Source organism: Pongo abelii, chromosome 11, assembly GCF_028885655.2.
Source record: "Pongo abelii isolate AG06213 chromosome 11, NHGRI_mPonAbe1-v2.0_pri, whole genome shotgun sequence".
In the NCBI taxonomy this organism is placed as follows: domain Eukaryota; kingdom Metazoa; phylum Chordata; class Mammalia; order Primates; family Hominidae; genus Pongo; species Pongo abelii.
In genome coordinates, this window is record NC_071996.2 from 105457095 (window position 1) to 105476596 (window position 19502).

The 19502-nt window shown below is 44.3% G+C and overlaps 1 protein-coding gene across 1 annotated transcript in view; it reads left to right on the top strand.

Moving 5' to 3' along the window:
• KIAA2012 (KIAA2012 ortholog) overlaps positions 1-19502 on the top strand; it is a 134700-nt gene that overhangs the window by 110302 nt on the left and 4896 nt on the right. Inside the window, exons 16-22 of the mRNA XM_054549668.2 lie at positions 2675-2765; positions 4843-5008; positions 6060-6174; positions 8064-8383; positions 11540-11742; positions 12431-12603; positions 15061-15280. Coding sequence (XP_054405643.1) covers positions 2675-2765; positions 4843-5008; positions 6060-6174; positions 8064-8383; positions 11540-11742; positions 12431-12603; positions 15061-15280 — 1288 coding nt within the window. The remainder of the gene's footprint in view (positions 1-2674; positions 2766-4842; positions 5009-6059; positions 6175-8063; positions 8384-11539; positions 11743-12430; positions 12604-15060; positions 15281-19502) is intronic.

The following is a 19502-nucleotide window of genomic DNA, read 5'->3' on the forward strand; positions in this document are numbered from 1 at the left end:
TGCCATATGTACTTTTTTTTCTTTATTCTTTTTTTTTTTTTTTTTTTTGAGATGGAGTTTCGCCGTTGTTGCCCAGGCTGAAGTGCAATGGCGCGATCTCAGTTCACTGCAACCTCCGCCTCCCGGGTTCAAGCCATTCTGCCTCAGCCTCCCGAGTAGCTGGGATTACAGGCTTGCACCACCACGCCCAGCTAATTTTGTATTTTTACTAGAGATGGAGTTTCTCCATGTTGGTCAGGCTGGTCTCGAACTCCCAACCTCAGATGATCTGCTTGCCTCAGCCCCCCAAAAGTGCTGAGATTACAGGCATGAGCCCCTGCACCCAGCCAGCCATATGTACTTTTTCGAATGATTTCTTTCACTCAACATAATTATTTTGAGATTCATCCATATTGCCAGGTATATCAATAGTTCATTCCCTTTTACTGCTGAGTTGTATTGTATTGTATATATATACCAGTTTATCTGTTTATCTGTTGATGGACATTTGAGCTGTTTCAGTTTTGACCATTACAAATAAAACTGCTGTGAACATCTGTGTACAAGTCTTTGTATGGATTTATGCTTTCATTTCTTTCATTTATCTTGGGTAAAATACCTAGGGGTAGGATAGTTGGATGGTACGGCAGGTATATATTTAACTTTTTAAAAAACTGCCAAATTATTTTCTTTGGTGGTTGTACCATTTTACATTCCAAACAGCAGTAGATGAGAGTTCCAGTTCCTCCACATCATTGTCAAATCTCAGTACAGTCAGTCTTTAATTTTAGTCATTCTAATAGTTATGAGTTGACTGTGGGGGTTTTGTTTCTTCTTCTTTATGATTTTTTTGTGTTTTCCAATTTTTCTGCAATAAAATGTATCTTCCATAATCAAAAAATTATTTAAAGTAACTAAAACAAGATGTAGACTATTCCAATATGAAGTCTTGGTCTGGAGACTCTTCATTCTAAAAGAGTAGCCCAACATGGTCTTCAGAGCACCCAGCAAAGAGCACTAGCTGTGTGGCCTGTGTAACCCTTCCTCATATCCTCATAAGATAACATTTGTTTTTTTGGCCAGGCATGGTGCTTCATGCCCGTGATCCCAGCACTTTTGGAAGCTGAGGCGGGCGGATTGCTTGAGCCCAGAAGTTCGAGACCAGCCTAGGCAACATAGTGAGACCCCATCTATACGAAAAATAGAAAAAATTAGCCGAGTATAGTGGTGTGCACCTGTGGTCCTGGCCACTTGTGAGACTGAGGTGGGGAGGATTGGTTGAGCCCAAGAAGCTGAGGTTGCAGTGAGCCGGGACTGTGCCACTGCACTCCAGCCGGGGCGACAGAGCAAGACTCTGTCTCAAAAAAAAAAAGTTAACATTTGTTTTTTGGGGGGTTTTTGGGGGTTTTTTTAATTTTATTTTATTTTATTTATTTTTTTTGAGACAGAGTCTCACTGGAGTGCAGTGATGCTCCACTGGTGTGCAGTGGTGCTCACTGGAGTGCAGTGGTGCTGTCTAGGCTTACTGCAACCTCCACCTCCCAGGTTCAAGCTATTCTCCTGCCTCGGCCTCCCGAGTAGCAGGGATCACAGGCATGCACCACCACCACACCCAGCTAATTTTGTATTTTTAGTAGAGATGGAGTTTCACCATGTTAGCCAGGCTGGTCTCCAACTCCCGACCCCAGGTGATCTGCCTGCCTTGGCCGCCCAAAGTGCTGAGATTACAGGCGTGAGCCTAACATTTGTTTTTTAAAATCAACTTGCTTTTCAATGTTATAACCTTTAAGAAAAAATGTAAACACACCTAAACCTCCCAATTTTATCTATTATTTCCTTTTTCTGTTTTCCAGTTCATATCCATCCAGATTTTATAGAGTTCTGACACACTATTCTGTAGTTTATATTTTTACTTGTCATATCAGTTTTTCCATATTGCTTATTTATCTTTTTAACCATAATTTTAAATGTCAAGTTAATGTATCATAAATTACTTCCCCAGTCTCCCTTGTTGAGCTGTTTCTAATTTTTCATGATTAATAGTAATGTTGGCTGGGCGCAGTGGTTCACACCTGTAATCCCAGCACTTTGGGAGGCCGAGGTGGGTGGATCACGAGGTCAGGAGTTCAAGACCAGCCTGGCCAATATGGTGAAACCCCATCTCTACTAAAAACATAAAAATTAGCCGGGTGTGGTGGCACACACCTGCAGTTCCAGCTACTCGGGAGGCTGAGGTAGGAGAATCACTTGAACCCAGGAGACAGAGGGTGCACTGACCCGAGATCACGCCACTGCACTCCAGCCTGGGCAACAGAGCGAGACTCCGTCTCAAAAAAAAAAAAAAAATGTAATAAGAAGTAAGTTGGTACAAAAAGTTTGTTTCTTCTTTTGAATTCTTTCCTTATGATAAATACCAGGAGTGAGATTCCTGATCAAAGGCTAGAACATTTTTCTGATTGCTGATACATACTGTCATATCACTTTCCCAAAGGATATTTTAATACTAATTTTAATGTTACTTGCCATGTGTCAGCCCTGGTTTCTGAAGTATTTGCTAATTTTCTGGGTATAGCATACGTCATTGTTCTAATCTGCATGCCTTTGGCTACTCACCAGGTAGATGTTTTTCCATGTCTGATCTCCTCCTAGGATAATTGCCTGTTGTCCTTTATTGACTGATACTCTGTTTTCACAGACCCAGAGCCAAGAAGTATGACCCTTGACTCTCTCAGGGCTTCCCGGATTGAGCACATCCAGACCCCAGAAGCAGATATTGTGCAAAAGGTGTAAGTGTTCAAAGTTGTAATAACATGGGCCTCTCTGCTTTTGTTTGTATTTTTAATTGGTTTAATCTGTTTTTTTTCAGACAGGCATGGGAGTTCTCAGCTGACAGTATGCTCTAACAGCCAAAATTAAACGGTTGTCTAAGAAACAAAGATTCTTGGGGATGATTATATTGTGATGTGTTTCCTACCTAAATCATATTTATTTGGCTGGTTGGGTAAAGAGTGAAGTTAACTCTAACCCTGTGGGAACAGCTCTTTCCATTTGTCCAATCTGAGATCTACAGAGATGCCTAGAAAGCTGAAATCTATCACTTCAACCTGGGTTTCTCCCCTCAGCATTCAGTCAGCTCTGAGTAAAATAAATAATGCTAATAATCTTAACACCAATATTAATAATAATTGCTAGCCCGTATTGAGTGCTTCCCGTGTACTGTACTTACGTGCTTACTGTGAGCCCAGCCAGTCAGACGTAGTGTTTTGACTTAAGCTACTTTGAAAGTGGCAGCTGGTGTGGCCTCTCTGCCTCCATCTGGAACTACAGCCTATTGTGACTTCCCAAAAACCTCGATGACTTGAGAACCTGCTGTCACCTGCCCAGGGATGTAAGGATTCCCTCCTGGGTCAAAAAGGTTTCGTGTTCCCCAGGAATAAAGGGGGAAAGGCACTTGGATGAATGAGACAGCCACCAGAGGAACACCATTTTTAGAATTTTATACCTGATCTTTTCTCACAATGTATTTTAAATGCTTGTGACAACCACCCCCACCAAAAAACACAAAAATTTTTTTAAATCAGGAGAAAAAAACACAAACTTTTCACAAAAGTCATCATAGCCTTTGTGACTTAATTTCAGGCTTGACAGAGGGATTCCTGACATAGAGATTTCTGAAAAAAAAAAAAGAGCAAAACAATCAGGTTTGTGGTTCTCATTTGCAGCGTACCTATTCCTCGGGGAAATGAAAGGTTTTCCAAGCACTAAATTCTAAAGGAGACTTCTCGTATAGGCTTTTATAGAGTGACACTGAATGATTTAAAGTCTCATATATTTACAGGAAATTCCATTCACCTCATTCAACAAATATTTCTCAAGTTTCTACAGTAAGGCCCTGTGCTAGCAGAGCACAGTAAAGAGAATACTCATTTAGCTAAAAAAAATAAAATGCCCAGAACCAGACCTGGCACAGAGCAGGCACACAGTAACTGATATTGCTGCAATCCATGTGGCTGCTTTTCAGTGCCCTTTTTACCCAGAGGGCATAAGTCAGTTATCCTCAGGGCAAACAGTGACTGACAGCAATTCTACAATGGATAAAACCAACACAGCGCATGACCTTTTAGTGGCTGAATTTGATCAAGGATAGAATTCAGAGGTCATGTAGCCAGGCATGGTGGCTCATGCCTGTAATCTCAGCACTTTGGGAGGCTGAGGCTGGTGGATCATCTAAGGTCAGGAGTTTGAGACCAGCCTGACTAACATGGTGAAACCCCATCTCTACTAAAATACAAAAATTAGCCGGACGTGGTGGTGGGCGCCTGTAATCCCAGCTATTCGGGAGGCTGCGGCAGGAGAATCGCTAGAACCCGGGAGGTGGAGGTTGAAGTGAGCCCAGATCGCACCATTGTACTCCAGCCTGGGCGACACAGCGAGACTCCGTCTCAAAAAAAAAAAAAAAAGAATTCAGAGGGCATAAAGGAATGAATGGGTAGTTACATGTTCCTAACACAATCTTTCTTAAAGGTCACTTTCTTTTTCCAGCTAATCCTTTGATAGAAGAAATTTCAGTTAAATAATTCTATGCCATTCAATTAAAAGCATAAATATGCAACCCCAAAGAGCAAATGATTTATCCCACTCTCTAAATTTTAGGATTTATCCTGAGGAAACCCCAAAAGTGAAGACCAATCTTTCTAATCTTCCTTACCATGGGATATGCAGAAGAAAAAGAGTTGACTAAGTATGTCAAATGTCAGGCACAGTGCCTGCAGAGAACAGGTGCTCGATGTTGGCTCACTTACCCTCTTTCTTTCCACCAGAATTTTTCTTTAGTTTGGTCCTGTTGGTTTGCTCTTTTCAAAGGGGCAGAGATTATGATGTACACCACCTACACAGAGGACTTCTGGGATACGGGCCTGAGTCACCCGAGAGGTTGAGCGCTGTGTATACATCTCTTCTTCCAAGAGAAAGAGAAGGGAAGGCTGAACCAAGACTGTTTAGCCAGGAGACATCAGCCAGCATCAGTCATGTGAGTGTAAACCCCTAAAAGCTTGGTCCGAAAGCCCTACTTGGATCTCATCAAGGATACCGTGTACAGTTGTATAGATTGCTCACTGTATGAGGGCACCCGATAAAGGAGATGAGGGGGGCACTGAGGTCCAGCCTGTGGTCTGCTTATCAAGCCCTGCACGCTGCATCTTCCTGAAGGACGGAACATCATTTCTAATTCCTTTTTTTTTTTTTTTTTTTGGAGACACGGTCTCACTGTGTTGCCCAGGCTGGAGTGCAGTGATGCAGTCTCAGCTTACTGCAACATCCACCTCCCAGGTTCAAGTGATTCTCCTGCCTCAGCCTCCTGAGTAGCTGGGATTACAGGCATGTGACACCACTCCCAGCTAATTTTTGTATTTTTTCAGTACAGCCGGGGTTTCACCATGTTGGCCAGGCTGGTCTCGAACTCCTGACCTCAAGTGGTCCACCTGCCTCAGCTTCCCAAAGTGCTGGGATTACAGGCGTGAGCCACTGCACCCGGCCCCATTTCTAATTCCTACAAAGGTACTGAGTGGGTAGTCACGACCCCACTCTGCCATCCTCTCTTAGGAGGAACCACTGTGTTGTTCTAGCCCATGGGGAAAGGTGAAGACTGACATAGTTGTGGTCATCTGCCTGAGGTTTCCTGAAAGTTAGCAAATAATTCTGCAGTGAATAAAGCTGGCTTTGATTTAGAATAGTTAACCATTAATCATGGCAACACCAATCTATCAAAGGTGAAAACTGTTTCCCTTTGATCCAGCTCTGGAGATCATGATTTAGAATCTAAGAAAGGAGGCAGACCATAAGTGTTTTTTCTTCCTCTTTCCTCTTATGAAATTATTTCTAGCAGTTTTACATCAAAGGCTGAACCTTTGAATCTCCCCATCGGCTCTGCATTCTCTAAGATTCACTCTTCTGCTTTACCTGGAACCCACACAAATTCCATTCTAAGCCAGCGTGTCACCTTGTTCAACATAATCTTCTTTGATGGATTTTTTCATTTCCTGTACATATCATGGTCCCCTTCCTTGATTTTTCACCTTTAGGAGAGGGATTTGATTAACGAGGCCAAGAGAAAGGAAAGACCCAAGAAAGACAAAACCAAAGGACCCAAAAGGGAGAGAGAAGGAAAGGTCTACGGGGAAGCAGAGGCTGCCATTGGTAAGAGAGTGTGCCTGCAAGTAACAACCTGGAGAAGACTTCTGTTAGGGGTCGGGAGGTGGTATGGATAATTAGCATGGGTCCTACTGGACAAACTCTCTGTTTTGAATCTTCTTGACTACTACAGCCAAGATGGTGTTGCAGCCTTATGTCATATCAGTATCTTAATAGACAGAGATACAGGAAAACGGGGAGCCTAGAGGCCTGTGATCACCAAGAAAGGAAATTATAATAATAACAGCACCTATTTACTGAATACCTACTCTATTAGGACTCTGTATATGTGATATCATTAAATCCTCACAACATCTCCATGAAGGAAGTGTTATTACTATATTCATGTAGCAACTGAGGCTGAGCAAGGTTGGGTGACTTACATAATATCAAGTAGATCAGACAGTAAAGTGGTAGACCCAGGGCTTGTCCTTTCCTATTTGACTCCCAACAGATTCTATTGCCACTGCCTCCATAAAATAATAACTATATCACATAATCAGAGTATTGGGTAGTGAGAGCATTTGGGAAGGGGAAGGATGCCACAAGTGTTGAATGATCCTCCAAGCTATGGTTTCTGTCTTGGTTCCCTATGTTGAACCTGACCAGGAACTCGGATTCCTTTGCTTCTGAAGACTTTCTTTAGCCTAAAACTTACACCCATCCTTTACTGCCCACATGATTCAGAAGACCCTCCAAACAAATCCAGTGCTGCCAGAAAGGACAACAATGGATACGCTCCTGAGCGAAAGTTATTTTTGAGATTTGCTTGCTCATCTCTTGCTGAGTTTACATTTTTGTAGCCCATGACTTGGGTAGCATTGGCGGAATTAGGCAAAGGAAATACTTGTGGTGCCCCCACCAAAGGTGAAGCGAAGGAAGGGTCCTTAGAGTACGGAAGGCTGAAATTTGCCAGGTTACAAAGCTGCAACCTCAAGCCAGACTCTCAAGGCATGACTTTCCAGCTGTGTGTACAAGCCTACCCTCTGGACGGTCCTGCCCCCACCATAAGTCAGAGTGAAATAGAACTTTTTTTTTTTTTTTTTTGAGACAGAGTCTCACTCTGTCACCCAGGCTGGAGTGCAGTGGCACGATCTCGGCTCACTGCAACCTCCACCTCCTGGGTTCAAGCAATTCTTCTGCCTCAGCCTCCCGAGTAGCTGGGATTATAGGCACCCACCACCACGCCCAGCTAATTTTTGTATTTTTAGTAGAGACAGGGTTTCACCATATTGGCCAAACTCCTAACTTCTGCCCGCCTCAGCCTCCCAAAATGCTGGGATTACAGGTGTGAGCCACCACACCCGGCTGAAATTGAACTTATTTAATAGCAAGACTGCTGAATGTCAGTTGATCCAAAGAGGATACGGTAGTTTCTCAAACGGTGGTGTGTGAACTACTCTTCCCAAAACACTTGGGGTCTTCGTTACAATGCAGATTCCCACTGAACCAGATTCTGGGGCTGGGGCTCAGGAATCTGCACCCCAGGTGATCCCATTGCATGCTAACTTATAAAAGTTACTAAAAAGGGGCCAGGCACGGTGGCTCACACCTGTAATCCCATCACTTTGGGAGGCTGAGGTGGGCAGATTGCTTGAGCTCAGGGATTTGAGACTAGCCTGGGCAACATGGCAAAACCCTGTTTCTACAAAAATACAAAAATTAGCCAGACATGGTGGTGTGCCTGCAGTCCCAGCTACTCGGGAAGCCGAGGTGGGAGGATCACAAGCCCAGGAGTTCGAGGCTGCAGTGAGCCATGATTGTGCCACTGCACTCCAGCTTGGGCGACAGAGCAAGACCCTGTCTCAAAAAAAAAAAAAGTTACTAAAAAGGATGTCTAGCAATCACATCAAGTTAACTCAGCTATATCTCTATCCCCAATTGTTCTCCCCCAGGAAAGTCAAAGGACTCAAAAGCTAAAAAAAAAATAGAAAAAAAAACAAGACCCCAAAGGAAAAGGACACAGAAGGAAAGAAATTTGGAGATAGCAGCAGAGTTGAGTGGGCCTGATGTCAACTATGAGGAAACAGAAGACACCTCAAATAGAGGTTCCTTCACCTCAGAGTCCTTTGTAGAGGACCCTTGGCTTTCTCCCAAATATGATGCCCAGGAGAGCCAAGTTTCTCTAGATGGAAGATCATCACCCTCCCAGATTGCAACTGTCACTGGCAACATGGAATCTAAAGAAGAGAGAAGCTGTGAGGACCCTTCCAAGGTAGAGTCTGATGTCCTCAGCTTGACAGAGGAAGTTCTGTTCTCACTTGGCACGACTGCAGAGGTGGGAAAGCTGCCCCTAATTATATTGCACTTACTAAAACAGCTCGACCACCTAATGGTCTTATTGTTCTACTTTGGTACCTTCTGACCCTAGTAAGAAGCCAGACCTGATCAAAGATGCAGGGGTAGCAAAGCCCCTCTGAAGTGATGATGCATTCTGTGAGGACCCCACATTGCCAGGGCAAGTATCCACCCTTTAAAGAATAAGAAATGATCACAGCACCATCTCTGAGAGGTGCAGGACTCATGGTTACAGGGAAAGGTGGGTACTGACTGTCAGAGCCAAGCATATTTCCCTGACTCAGGCTAGGGCTCATCTATTACTTGCCTCCCAAAGGCTGTGGAAATTCCTGCTTTCCTAATCTGCGTTTCTGCGGTATGCAGCTGGAACAGAGAGAGGCAGCCTGTACACATATACCTGCTTTTACAAGGTGCTTTTGGGCCAGGCATGGTAGTTCACGCCTGTAATCCCAGCACTTTGGGAAGCTGACGAGGGTGGATCACGAGGTCAGGAGTTCGAGACCAGCCTGGCCAACATAGGGAAACCCCGTCTCTACTAAAAATACAAAAATTAGCCAGGCATGGTGGTGTGCGCCTGTAATCCCAGCTACTTGGGAGGCTGAGGCAGGAGAATTGCTTGAACCCGGGAGGCAGAGGTTGCAGTGAGCCAAGATCACGCCACTACACTCCAACCTGGGTGACAGAGAGAGACGCCATCTAAAAAAAAAAAAAAAAACACCACAACATGTAAGAGTCACTTTGTTCCAGGGACCTTGCTTCTAATGTGGAGGTCTGAAGAGAAAAACTGAGTGTAAGGAAAAATTACCTTTGAAAATTGCTGCAATTAGGCCAGATGCAGTGGCGCATGCCTGTAAACCCAGCACTTTGGGAGGCCAAGGCAGGAGCATTGCTTGAGATCAGGAGTTTGAGGCTGCAGTGAGCTATGATTATGCCACTACACTCCAGCCTGAGCAACACAACAAGACTCTATTTCTAACCAAAAAAAAAAAAAAGAAAGAAAAGAAAAAAGAAAATCCCTGCAATTAACTAAAAAAGAATACCATATAGAAACATCATCTGTCAGTAAGACCAAAATGGCCAATTTTTCCTCTGCTGTTGGAATAAATTACTATTTCTTCCACTGAGACTAAGGTACTGAACTTCATTTTGACATCTTATATAAAAAAATTAAAAAGTAGCTTTAAACACTACAAATGCACACACAGCTAAGCCACTACAGTTAAACTCACATATGTTACATTAACCTTTACAACCACACTTGTGAGCCAGGTATGATTAGCCCCATTTTGCAGATCCAGAAATAGAAACTAGAAAGAGTTAAATGCAGGTTGCCAGAAATTGCACAACTATTGAGTGCTAGAGCCAAGACTTAAGCTTAGGTCCTTTGACTCCAACTTCAGGACTCTTGTCACCATTTTAAATTATTATCTATTTAGTTATTTTATGGCTCATGGTCTTCCAAAAAGGATTCCAGGAAGATTTTCCTTTATAGTTCTCAGTCCCTCCCAGCTGCCTAGATCACACAATTCGGCTCTGCACAACAGATAAAAATTTTAACCTATGGGCAGAACTTTTCTGAACCTGCGGGATCATCAGCATTTCTTAGATTTATTGTCAATCCATAGTACTATGCTGCCTCTGCAAAGGCTAAAAAGCAAGGAGGTTTTTCTCTAAGCTGGATACACAGAGTTCCTGGAAGGCTTGCCTCTCAAGGTTCCCTTCATAGGCATATTTCTGAGGAAGAGGCACTAGGGAGAAAAAGAAAGCTATGACAACCTTCATATAAACTGAAAGAACAACCTTCCATTGGAAAGGTGAGTTTCTATGGGATTAAATATGAATCTGACCCATCTATACCTAAGATTGCCCCTGGTAAAATGGCTTCTTTTTTTTTTTTTTTTTTTTTTTTAAGAGGGAGCTTCACTCTTGTTGCCCAGGCTGGAGTGCAATGGTGCAATCTTGGCTCACCACAACCTCCGCCTCCCGGGTTCAAGCAATTCTCCTGCCTCAGCCTCCCGAGTAGCTAGCATTACAGCCACGTGCTACCATACCTGGCTAATTTTGTATTTTTAGTAGAGACAGGGTTTCTCCATGTTGGTCAGGCTGGTCTCGAACTCCCGACCTCAAGTGATCCGCCCACCTCGGCCTCCCAAAGTCCTGGGATTACAGGTGTGAGCCACTGCACCCGGCTGGTAAAATGGCTTCTATCTAGAACCTGTGGTTCCCAGCTCTGGCTTCATGTTAGAATCACTCAAGAAACTATTTAACAACTGAGGCCTTCCACCTAGAGATTTTCATTGGTCTGGGTAGAGGCTTGGCCTCAAGTAGTTTTGTTTTTATATTTTTGTATTTATATATTGTTTGTATTTATATACATGCCATCATGCTTGGCTAATTTTTGTATTTTTAGTAGAGATGGGGTTTCACCATGTTGGCCATGCTGGCCTGGAACTCCTGACCTCAGGTGATCTGCCCACCTCAGCCTCCCAAAGTGCTGGGATTACAGGCATGAGCCACCACGCCCGGCGCCTTCTTTTTATATTTTTGAGACAGAGTCTTGCTTTTCCACCCAGGAGTGCAGTGGCATGATCATAGGTGACTTGTTACCTTGAACCCCTGGGCCCAAGCAATCCTCCCACTTCAGCCTCCCAAAATGCTGGGATTACAGGCAGGAACTGCTGCACCCAGCCACAAGTAATTTTTGAAAGCTCCTTGGGTGATTCTAAAGTGCAGCCAGGGTTGAGAACTCTAGAACCTACCATGTACTGCACATTATGTTGGCACTTTCATTATTTCAGCTAATCCTGGCAACAGTACCATGAGGAAGACAATATCGGGAAGTTTAAGTTGTGATCCCTAAATCCCAAAGCAAGTAAGAGACAGAGTTGAATCCAGGTCAATCAGACCCAAAAGTCCGAGCTGGTGGCGGCTGAGTCTATGCAGCTGTGGGCAGTGTGGAGTCTGTTTTATGATTCCATCTTTGATTAGAGACAACACTGTCTGGGGTGGAGAAGGGCTCACTGCTGAGACAGACCCATCTGTTTATTGCACTGAGAACAGTCTGGTTTCTTAGGCCCTCCTCACTAAGAGAGAGCAGGAGAAGGCTTCCTGGGACAGGCTTCGAGCAGAAAGAGCCGAGATGAGGTGGCTGGAGGTGGAGAAGAAGAGAAGGGAGCAGGAAGAGCAAAGGCAGCTGAAGCAGGAGCAGCTGGAAAGAGCAAAAAAGATGGAGGAGGAGCTGGAGCTGGAGCAGCAGAGACGTACAGAAGAGATCCGGTAGGTCGGGCAAGCCAAAGAGACTACGGCCATATTAGGAAGCAGAAGAAAAAGGCAGTGGTTGACCTTCCCACTAGGGGCAATGTTTGGTTCTGAGGCTCATGCCCTGAAGTTAAAATAGCATGTGTCATTTTTCTCTATCCTCAGTTCTCCTAGGAACAACACTCACCAGAGATAAGCTGTAGCGTCTCAACCATGTGCATTGGTACACTCTGCTGAATGTCACTCTCTTTCAAGTTTACAACCCCATGTGAGGGTTACTCACATTAATGACCCTGAGATCTTCTTGGGAAGGCTCTGAGATTCAGTCCAGCAAACATTTGTCAAGCCCCTGCACTTTGTTGTCTGCACTGTGCTAGGCCCTTTCACAGGCCTCAACTGCAATTTAATCTTCACAACCCTGTGAGGCAGGAGTTTTGAAATCCATAAGCATGAAAAATGAACTTAAGACGCCTGCCCCAGAGCACAGAGCTGTGTACTGAAACTTCTAGGCTTCTGGTTTCAAGCCCGCTGGGCTCTTTGCTCTTCAATCCTGGCTTCCCTTGGAAAACTGAGTCTCCTGGGAATAGGATGCTCCCTATGGCCTGTGGGCTGCAGAGCCTCCCGCATGGGCACTGTCTGTTGGCTCATCTCACAAGGATGCCTCAGTGTTTTCTGCCATTTCCCTGACCATCTTGGGTTTTCTCAGCTTGAGGAAACAGAGACTCCAAGAAGAACAGCAGCGGCAGGAGGAGGAAGAGAGAAAGCAGCAGCTCCGGTTGAAAGCAGCCCAGGAGAGAGCCCGGCAACAGCAAGAGGAGTTTCGGAGGAAACTGCGAGAACTACAGAGAAAAAAGCAGCAGGAGGAAGCCGAGAGGGCCGGTGAGGGGGTTCTTGAGCTCTTTGCATCTCTCTTCTACTTGGGGCAGAAACATTTTTATCCAACCGTGAGTGTTCATTTATTCCTATCCTAGGCGTTAGTGTGTTAAGCACTCTAAATAATATATAAACTATTTTTTTCAAAGTGATTATGTATGACTATAATGTGTTAATATAGATTTAAATAAGAAAGTAATGACTTGCTTGTGGAAATGACTCCAGAGTCCCGTTCTCAATCCAACAATCTCCTGAACTGGGATCCTGCCCTTCCGTTTGCCCTTTCGGCATTGCTCAAGAGCTACCTAAATTGGAGACACAGCCCTACCCTTTGCTTCCTTCCCGAGCAGATGGAAACAGCCACAAACATCTGGATAACTTCAGGGCAGACTTTCAGGTGCTGATGTGTGGAATCTTGCCAGCCTTTGTTTAAAAATTATTAGTTTTTTGTTTATTTGTTTTTGTTTTTGTTTTTTTGAGTCAGAGTCTCACACTGTTGCCTGGGCTGGAGCACAATGACGTGATCTCAGCTTATTGCAACCTCTGCCTCCTGGGTTCAAGCAGTTCTCCTGCCTCAGCCTTCCCAGTAGCTGGGATTACAGGCGCTCACCACCATGCACAGATAATTTTTTGTATTTTTAGTAGAGCTGGGGTTTCACTATGTTGGCCAGGCTGGTCTCGAACTCCTGACCTCATGATCTGCCTGCCTCGGCCTCCCAAAGTGCTGGGATTACAGGTGTGAGCCACCGTGCTCAGCCCAATTATTAGTTATTTTTAATTGACATACAATAATTGTACATATTTACAGAGTACAGCGTGATCGTTTGGCACATATACGATATGTAATTATCAAATTGGGGTAATTATCATATCCATCAAGTCAAACATTCATCATTTGTGTTGGGAACATTCAAAATCCACTCTTCTAGCCGGGTGTGGTAGCTCACACCTGTAATCCCAGCACTTTGGGAGGCCTAGGCAGGTGGATCACCTGAGGTCAGGAGTTCAAGACCAGCCTGGCCAACATGGCAGAACCCCATCTCTACTAAAAATACAAAAATTAGCTGGGTGTAGTGGTGTGCGCCTGTAGTCCCAACTACTACTTGGGAGGCTGAGGCAGGAGAATCGTTTGAACCCAGGAGGCGGAGGTTGCAGTGAGCTGAGATAGTGCCACTGCACTCCAACCTGGGTGACAAGAGCAAGACTCTGTCTAAAAAAAAGAAAAAAGAAAAAAGAAAAAAAAACTGCACTCTTGTAGCTATTTGAAAATATAAGTTATTGTTACAGTCACCTACAGTGCTGTAGAACAGTAGAACTTACTCCTTCTATCCAGCTGTAATTTAGTAGTCTTTAACCAACCTCTCCCTACCCACCCCCACCAACCCCCTACCCTTCCCTGCCTCTAGTAACCACTATTCTATTCTCTATTTCCAGGAGATCAATGTTTTTCGCTTTCACATGAGTAAAAATGTTTTATTTATTTTTCTATGCCTGGCTTATTTCACTTAATGTAAGTCCTCCCAGGATCATTCACATTGTCGTAAAAGACAGAATTTCATTCTTTTTATGGCTAAGTAGTGTTCCATCGTGTATATATACCACATTATCTTTATCCACTCATCTATTGATGGACATTTATATTGATTCTGTATCTTGGCTATTGTGAAGAGTGCAGCAATAAACACACGGGTGCAAGTATCTCCTCAACATGCTCATCTCCTCTCCTTTGGATATATACCTAGTAGTGGGATTGCTGGGTCCAGCTTCACCTTTGAGAAAGAGATAGAAATTTTAGCAGACAAAACTGTGGCTACTTCCCTGTTCTGGCTGTAGACTGGTCAGTCCAGCGGAGGAAGCACCAAGTTTCTTATTTTTTGAGACAGAGTCTCGCTCTGTTGCCAAGGCTGGAGTGCAGTAGCGCAATCTCGGTTCACTGCAAGCTCCGCCTCCCGGGTTCACGCCATTCTCCTGCCTCGGCCTCTCGAATAGCTGGGACTACAGGCGCCCGCCACCACGCCCAGCTAATTTTTTTGTATTTTTAGTAGAGACGGGGTTTCGCCGTGTTAGCCAGGATGGTGTCAATCTCCTGACCTCGTGATCCGCCCGCCTCGGCCTCCCAAAGTGCTGGGATTACAGGCATAAGCCACCACGCCCGGCCAGGAAGCACCAAGTTTCTCTAGACCCTGATCTGACACCGCTCCCCAACCCAGCTTCATACCACCACATAAACACACTGGGCTCTGGAAAAATTCTTCCCCAAGGCTTTGTATTAATAAAGGACTCTTAAATTAGTAAATTAATCCCCAAGGTACTCCCCAGAGAGGATCTGGCAGCCTGCTAGCAGGTCAACTGCAAAATTTCTCACGGGGAGCCCTTCAGAATCACAGATTTGAAAGTTGGATCCGAAAATTGTTTTCCCCAAAAATGATCCCTGCTGAGCCCACCCTCTTTTCTATTCTGCAGAGGCAGAGAAGCAAAGGCAAGAGGAATTGGAAATGCAGTTAGCAGAAGAACAAAAACACCTGATGGAAATGGCTGAAGAGGAACGACTGGCGTACCAGCGGCGGAAACAGGAAGCAGAAGAGAAGGCTCGGCTGGAGGCAGAGGAGAGGAGGCAAAAGGAAGAGGAAGCAGCAAGACTGGCTCTGGAAGAAGCCACGAAACAAGCCCAGGAACAAGCCAGGTACTGGATATTTGGGCAACAGTTGCCATAGGGGGATGGTTCAAGGGCTTCACTGTCCAGTGCTAGTGCTAGCCTTGCACTGCCTTTAGACAAGAAAAGTCCCCCCACCCCCAGCATGGTTTGGAAGACTGAAAGGCATAGAGGGATTCTTTTGCTGCAAATGTCAAGGATTCCTCTATGGCTTAAAGAAGTTGTAATGAATCTACAAGGCAGTTTAGAGATATCTACCTCAATCCCCTAGTTTATAGATGAAAAAAGCAAGTCCCAAAGAGGGAAAGGATCTTGATTACAGACAAACAGTGACTTAGGGACAATGCCAGGACCAGATCTAAGACCCCCTGATTTCGAACCCACTGCCTTCCTTGATACCTACTGAGTGCCTGTTATGTGCCAAACACTGTTCTAGACACTAGGAATTCAGGAGTAAGCAAGACAGAGAAGGTCTCTCTTCCCATCACATTTACATTCTAGGGGTAGGAGTGGGGACAGACTCTAAACAAATATTTTTTAAAGCTAGCAATAAATGCTATGCAGAAAAAATTTAAAGATGTGATAGGACACCGGGCACAGTGGCTCACACATGTTAATTCCAGCACTTTGGGAGACCAAGAAGAGAGAATCGCTTGAGCTCAGGAGTTCAAGACCAGCCTAGGCAACTAAGTGAAACCCCCATCCCTACAAAAAAAATCAAAAAATTAGCCAGGTGTGGTGGTGAATGCCTGTGGTCCCAGCTACCTGGGAGGCTGAGGCAGGAGGATCGCTTGAACCTGGGAGGTCAAGACTGCAGTGAGCCAAGATCAAGTCACCACATTCCAGTCTGGGTGACAGAGCAAGACTGTCTTAAAAAAAAAAAAAAGGCAGGGGCTGCCGGGTGCGGTGGCTCACACCTGTAATCCTAGCACTTTGGGAGGCTGAGGCGGGTGGATCACCTGAGGTTAGGAGTTTGAGACCAGCCTGGTCAACATGGTGAAACCTCATCTCTACTGAAAATACAAAAAGTAGCTAGGCATGGTGGCGGGCACCTGTCATTCCAGCTACTCAGGAGGCTGAGACAGAAGAATTGCTTGAAACTAGGAGGTGGAGGTTGCAATGAGCCGAGATCGTGCCATTGCACTCTAGCCCGGGCGACAAGAGCAAGGCTCTGTCTCAAAAAAAAAAAAAAAACGATGTGATAGGATTGCAAGTGGCTAATTTTAATTGGCTAGCCAGGGCAAGACCTCTCAAAAGAGGTGTCATATATGGTGAAACTTGAATAACAAAGAGCCACATAACCATCTGAGAGAAAAATATTCCACAAGTAAACAGTAAATACAAAGAAAGAAAGAAATGAGACTGGCATGTTGGAAGAATAAAAGACAGTATGGATGGAATGAAGTGGACGAAGGGCAAAGAATACTTCCAGACGAAGTTAGGGATGTGGGCCAAGACCAGATCTAACATGAGGGCCTTGTTAAAAGAAAAAGCACAGAATCAAAGTCATCTGGGACCAGGGGAATTTTCCCCCTTTATTCTCCTACAATAGTGATTATCATTGCATCTTTCTGATAATAAAAACTGAGGTATGTATTTCAATTGACTCTTTAAAAGCTAGGTCCTCTATAGTTGCTACATCATGAACTTCCCTTCCTTAGTGAAAGCAACTAATACTCGTCCCTCTTTAGAACCACCAAAGTTGAAGGGTAAAGAGGCACAAGCCCGAAAACCATGTGACTCTAACATTAACTGTAAATACTTTTCCCCTTGATATTTGTCCACAACTTAAGCTGAATATAAGATGATAAATACTCTTTAGGGGACCAAAAAGAGAAGGCAGCCAGTGCAACTCAATTTCAAGGTTGTCTACTAACCTTGAGTTCTTCCTTCTCTGGACTTTCCTCAGCTGTTAGGTGAATTACAAAATGGATCATTAGGAAAGCCCTGACTCCATTTGAAAATTATGTATTCCATGTACCATAGAAGCAGAATTTTAGCTTTCTAAATATTGAGACCACAGGCAAACTATTGAGAGTTCCAACTTTCCACACAAGAAGAAAACTGACGGTCATCCAAGGGAAATCTGGGCAATTTATAAGGCTAGTCCAAGTAGCTGAAAGCAGAAAACCAAATAACTAAAGGAATGAGGGGAAGAGCCTCACTCTACCAAGACTCAGGAGAATTTGATACCAACTGGCTTTATTTCATCTTCACTGTGTGACATTGGCCCAGGTACTTTAACTTCTCTGGCCCGTTTCCTCACCCCACTCCCCTTTTTTTGAGACAGAGTCTCACTCTGTTGCCCAGGCTGGAGTACAGTGGCACAATGTCGGCTTACTGCAGCCTCCACCTCTCAGATTCAAGGGATTTGTGCCTCAGCCTCCCAAGTAGCTGAGAGTACAGGCACACGCCACCATGCTGGCTAGTTTTTATATTTGTATTTTTTATTTTTTTATTTTTAAATCTTCAAAATAGTCTTTATTCTACATTTTTAGCATAAAAATTCCACAGGTTAACTGCACTACAGTGTAGAGAGAGACATACAATGCTGAATTTCCAGAACAGTCAACGGTACAAACATCACATGTACAGAACTCACAATTTAGATGAACTGAAATTATAAGATAAAATAAAATCCAATTTCAGAAAACAAAAATCAAAACATTAAGGATCCCTGAAATATTCTTAACCCTAATGAGATTTCACTGGACTCAAGTCATTTTGTAGTGAGGCATTCACAATATGACCCTATTAACCCAGTCCAGGAATTTTGGGGAGCCAAATGAATGGCTGCATCAGACTCCCTGACAAAAAATGGTAACCAATTTTTGATCTGAAAACTTCTCTTAATTTGGCTCTAAACCATTAATCAGGCTTTTGAAATGCATCTTCCTCCTTGCCCCTCATAACTTTTTTTTTTGAGACGGAGTCTCCCTCTGTTGCCAAGCTGGAGTGCAGTGGTGCAATCTCGGCTCACTGCAACCTCTGCCTCCCGGGTTCAGGTGATTCTCCTGCCTCAGTTTCCTGAGTAGCTGGGATTACAGGTGCATGCCACCACGCCCGCTAATTTTTGTATTTTTAGTAGAGATGGGGTTTCACCATGTTGGCCAGGATGGTCTCGATCTCTTGACCTCGTGATTCGCCCACCTCGGTCTCCCAAAGTGTTGGGATTACAGGCGTGAGCCACTGCGCCCAGCCACCTCTCATATTTTAAACCAACTTTTGTTCACAGTACAGTCTGCATGATATCTTTGTTTAAACATAGCTCAGTTTTTCTGGCACCAAAATAAATTTGGGATAGGTTCGTGTATGCAGAGACAACCTATGAGGAGGGCCCAAAAGGCACCCTGCACTTTTGCCTGAGGAAATACGAAAGCAGAAGTAATGGGATCTGTGCTTGGGGCACAGAGGGGGTTTCAGAGGATCCTTATGAAAGACTAGTTAAAAGATGACAAGTGGGGAGAAGTGCAAGGAAAGAAGGAAATTGACTGGCTTTCGGTCCTGCACCATTGATTAAATGGAGACTGGCGGGAGGAAATGGAAGACTAGGGTTGGAGATGGGATGGATGGGGCAAGAGATGTAAAGGAAAAGGCACACACTAATGAGTTCCATTTATAACAAGTAATATAAATCAAAGACTTAAAGGAGATTAAAGACCAATCAGAATAATTTTGGAACTTTTTTTTTTTTTTTTTTTTTTGGTGACAGAGTTTTGCTCTTGTTGCCCAGGCTGGAGTGCAATGGTGCGATCTCAGCTCACCGCAACCTCCACCTGCCAGGTTCAAGCAATTCTCCTGCCTCAGCCTCCCGAGTAGCTGGGATTACAGGCATGCACCACTATGCCCAGCTAATTTTGTATTTTCAGTAGAGACGGGGTTTCTCCATGTTGATCAGGCTTGTCTCGAACTCCCGACCTCAGGTGATCTGCCTGCCTCAACTTCCCAATGCTGAGATTACAGGCGTGAGCCACTGCGCCTGGCTGTAATTTGGTAACTTTAATTCTTAGGAAGATATAAGTTCCCTCCAAACCTAATTTGATGTTTTATTACTAACAGCAAAGACCAGTATGGCACAGTGTTACTCCAGAGAAATTAAAGGAAGATCCTTAGAGCAGCTTCACCCACATTCATTTTACGAATGGATACCTCCCCTACTTCAAAATGCTTTAGCGAGGTACTGGTACCATTACATGGTTCCTTATTAAATTTGAAAAGTGCCTGAAAGTTAGGGCACCAGAAAGACATCCCA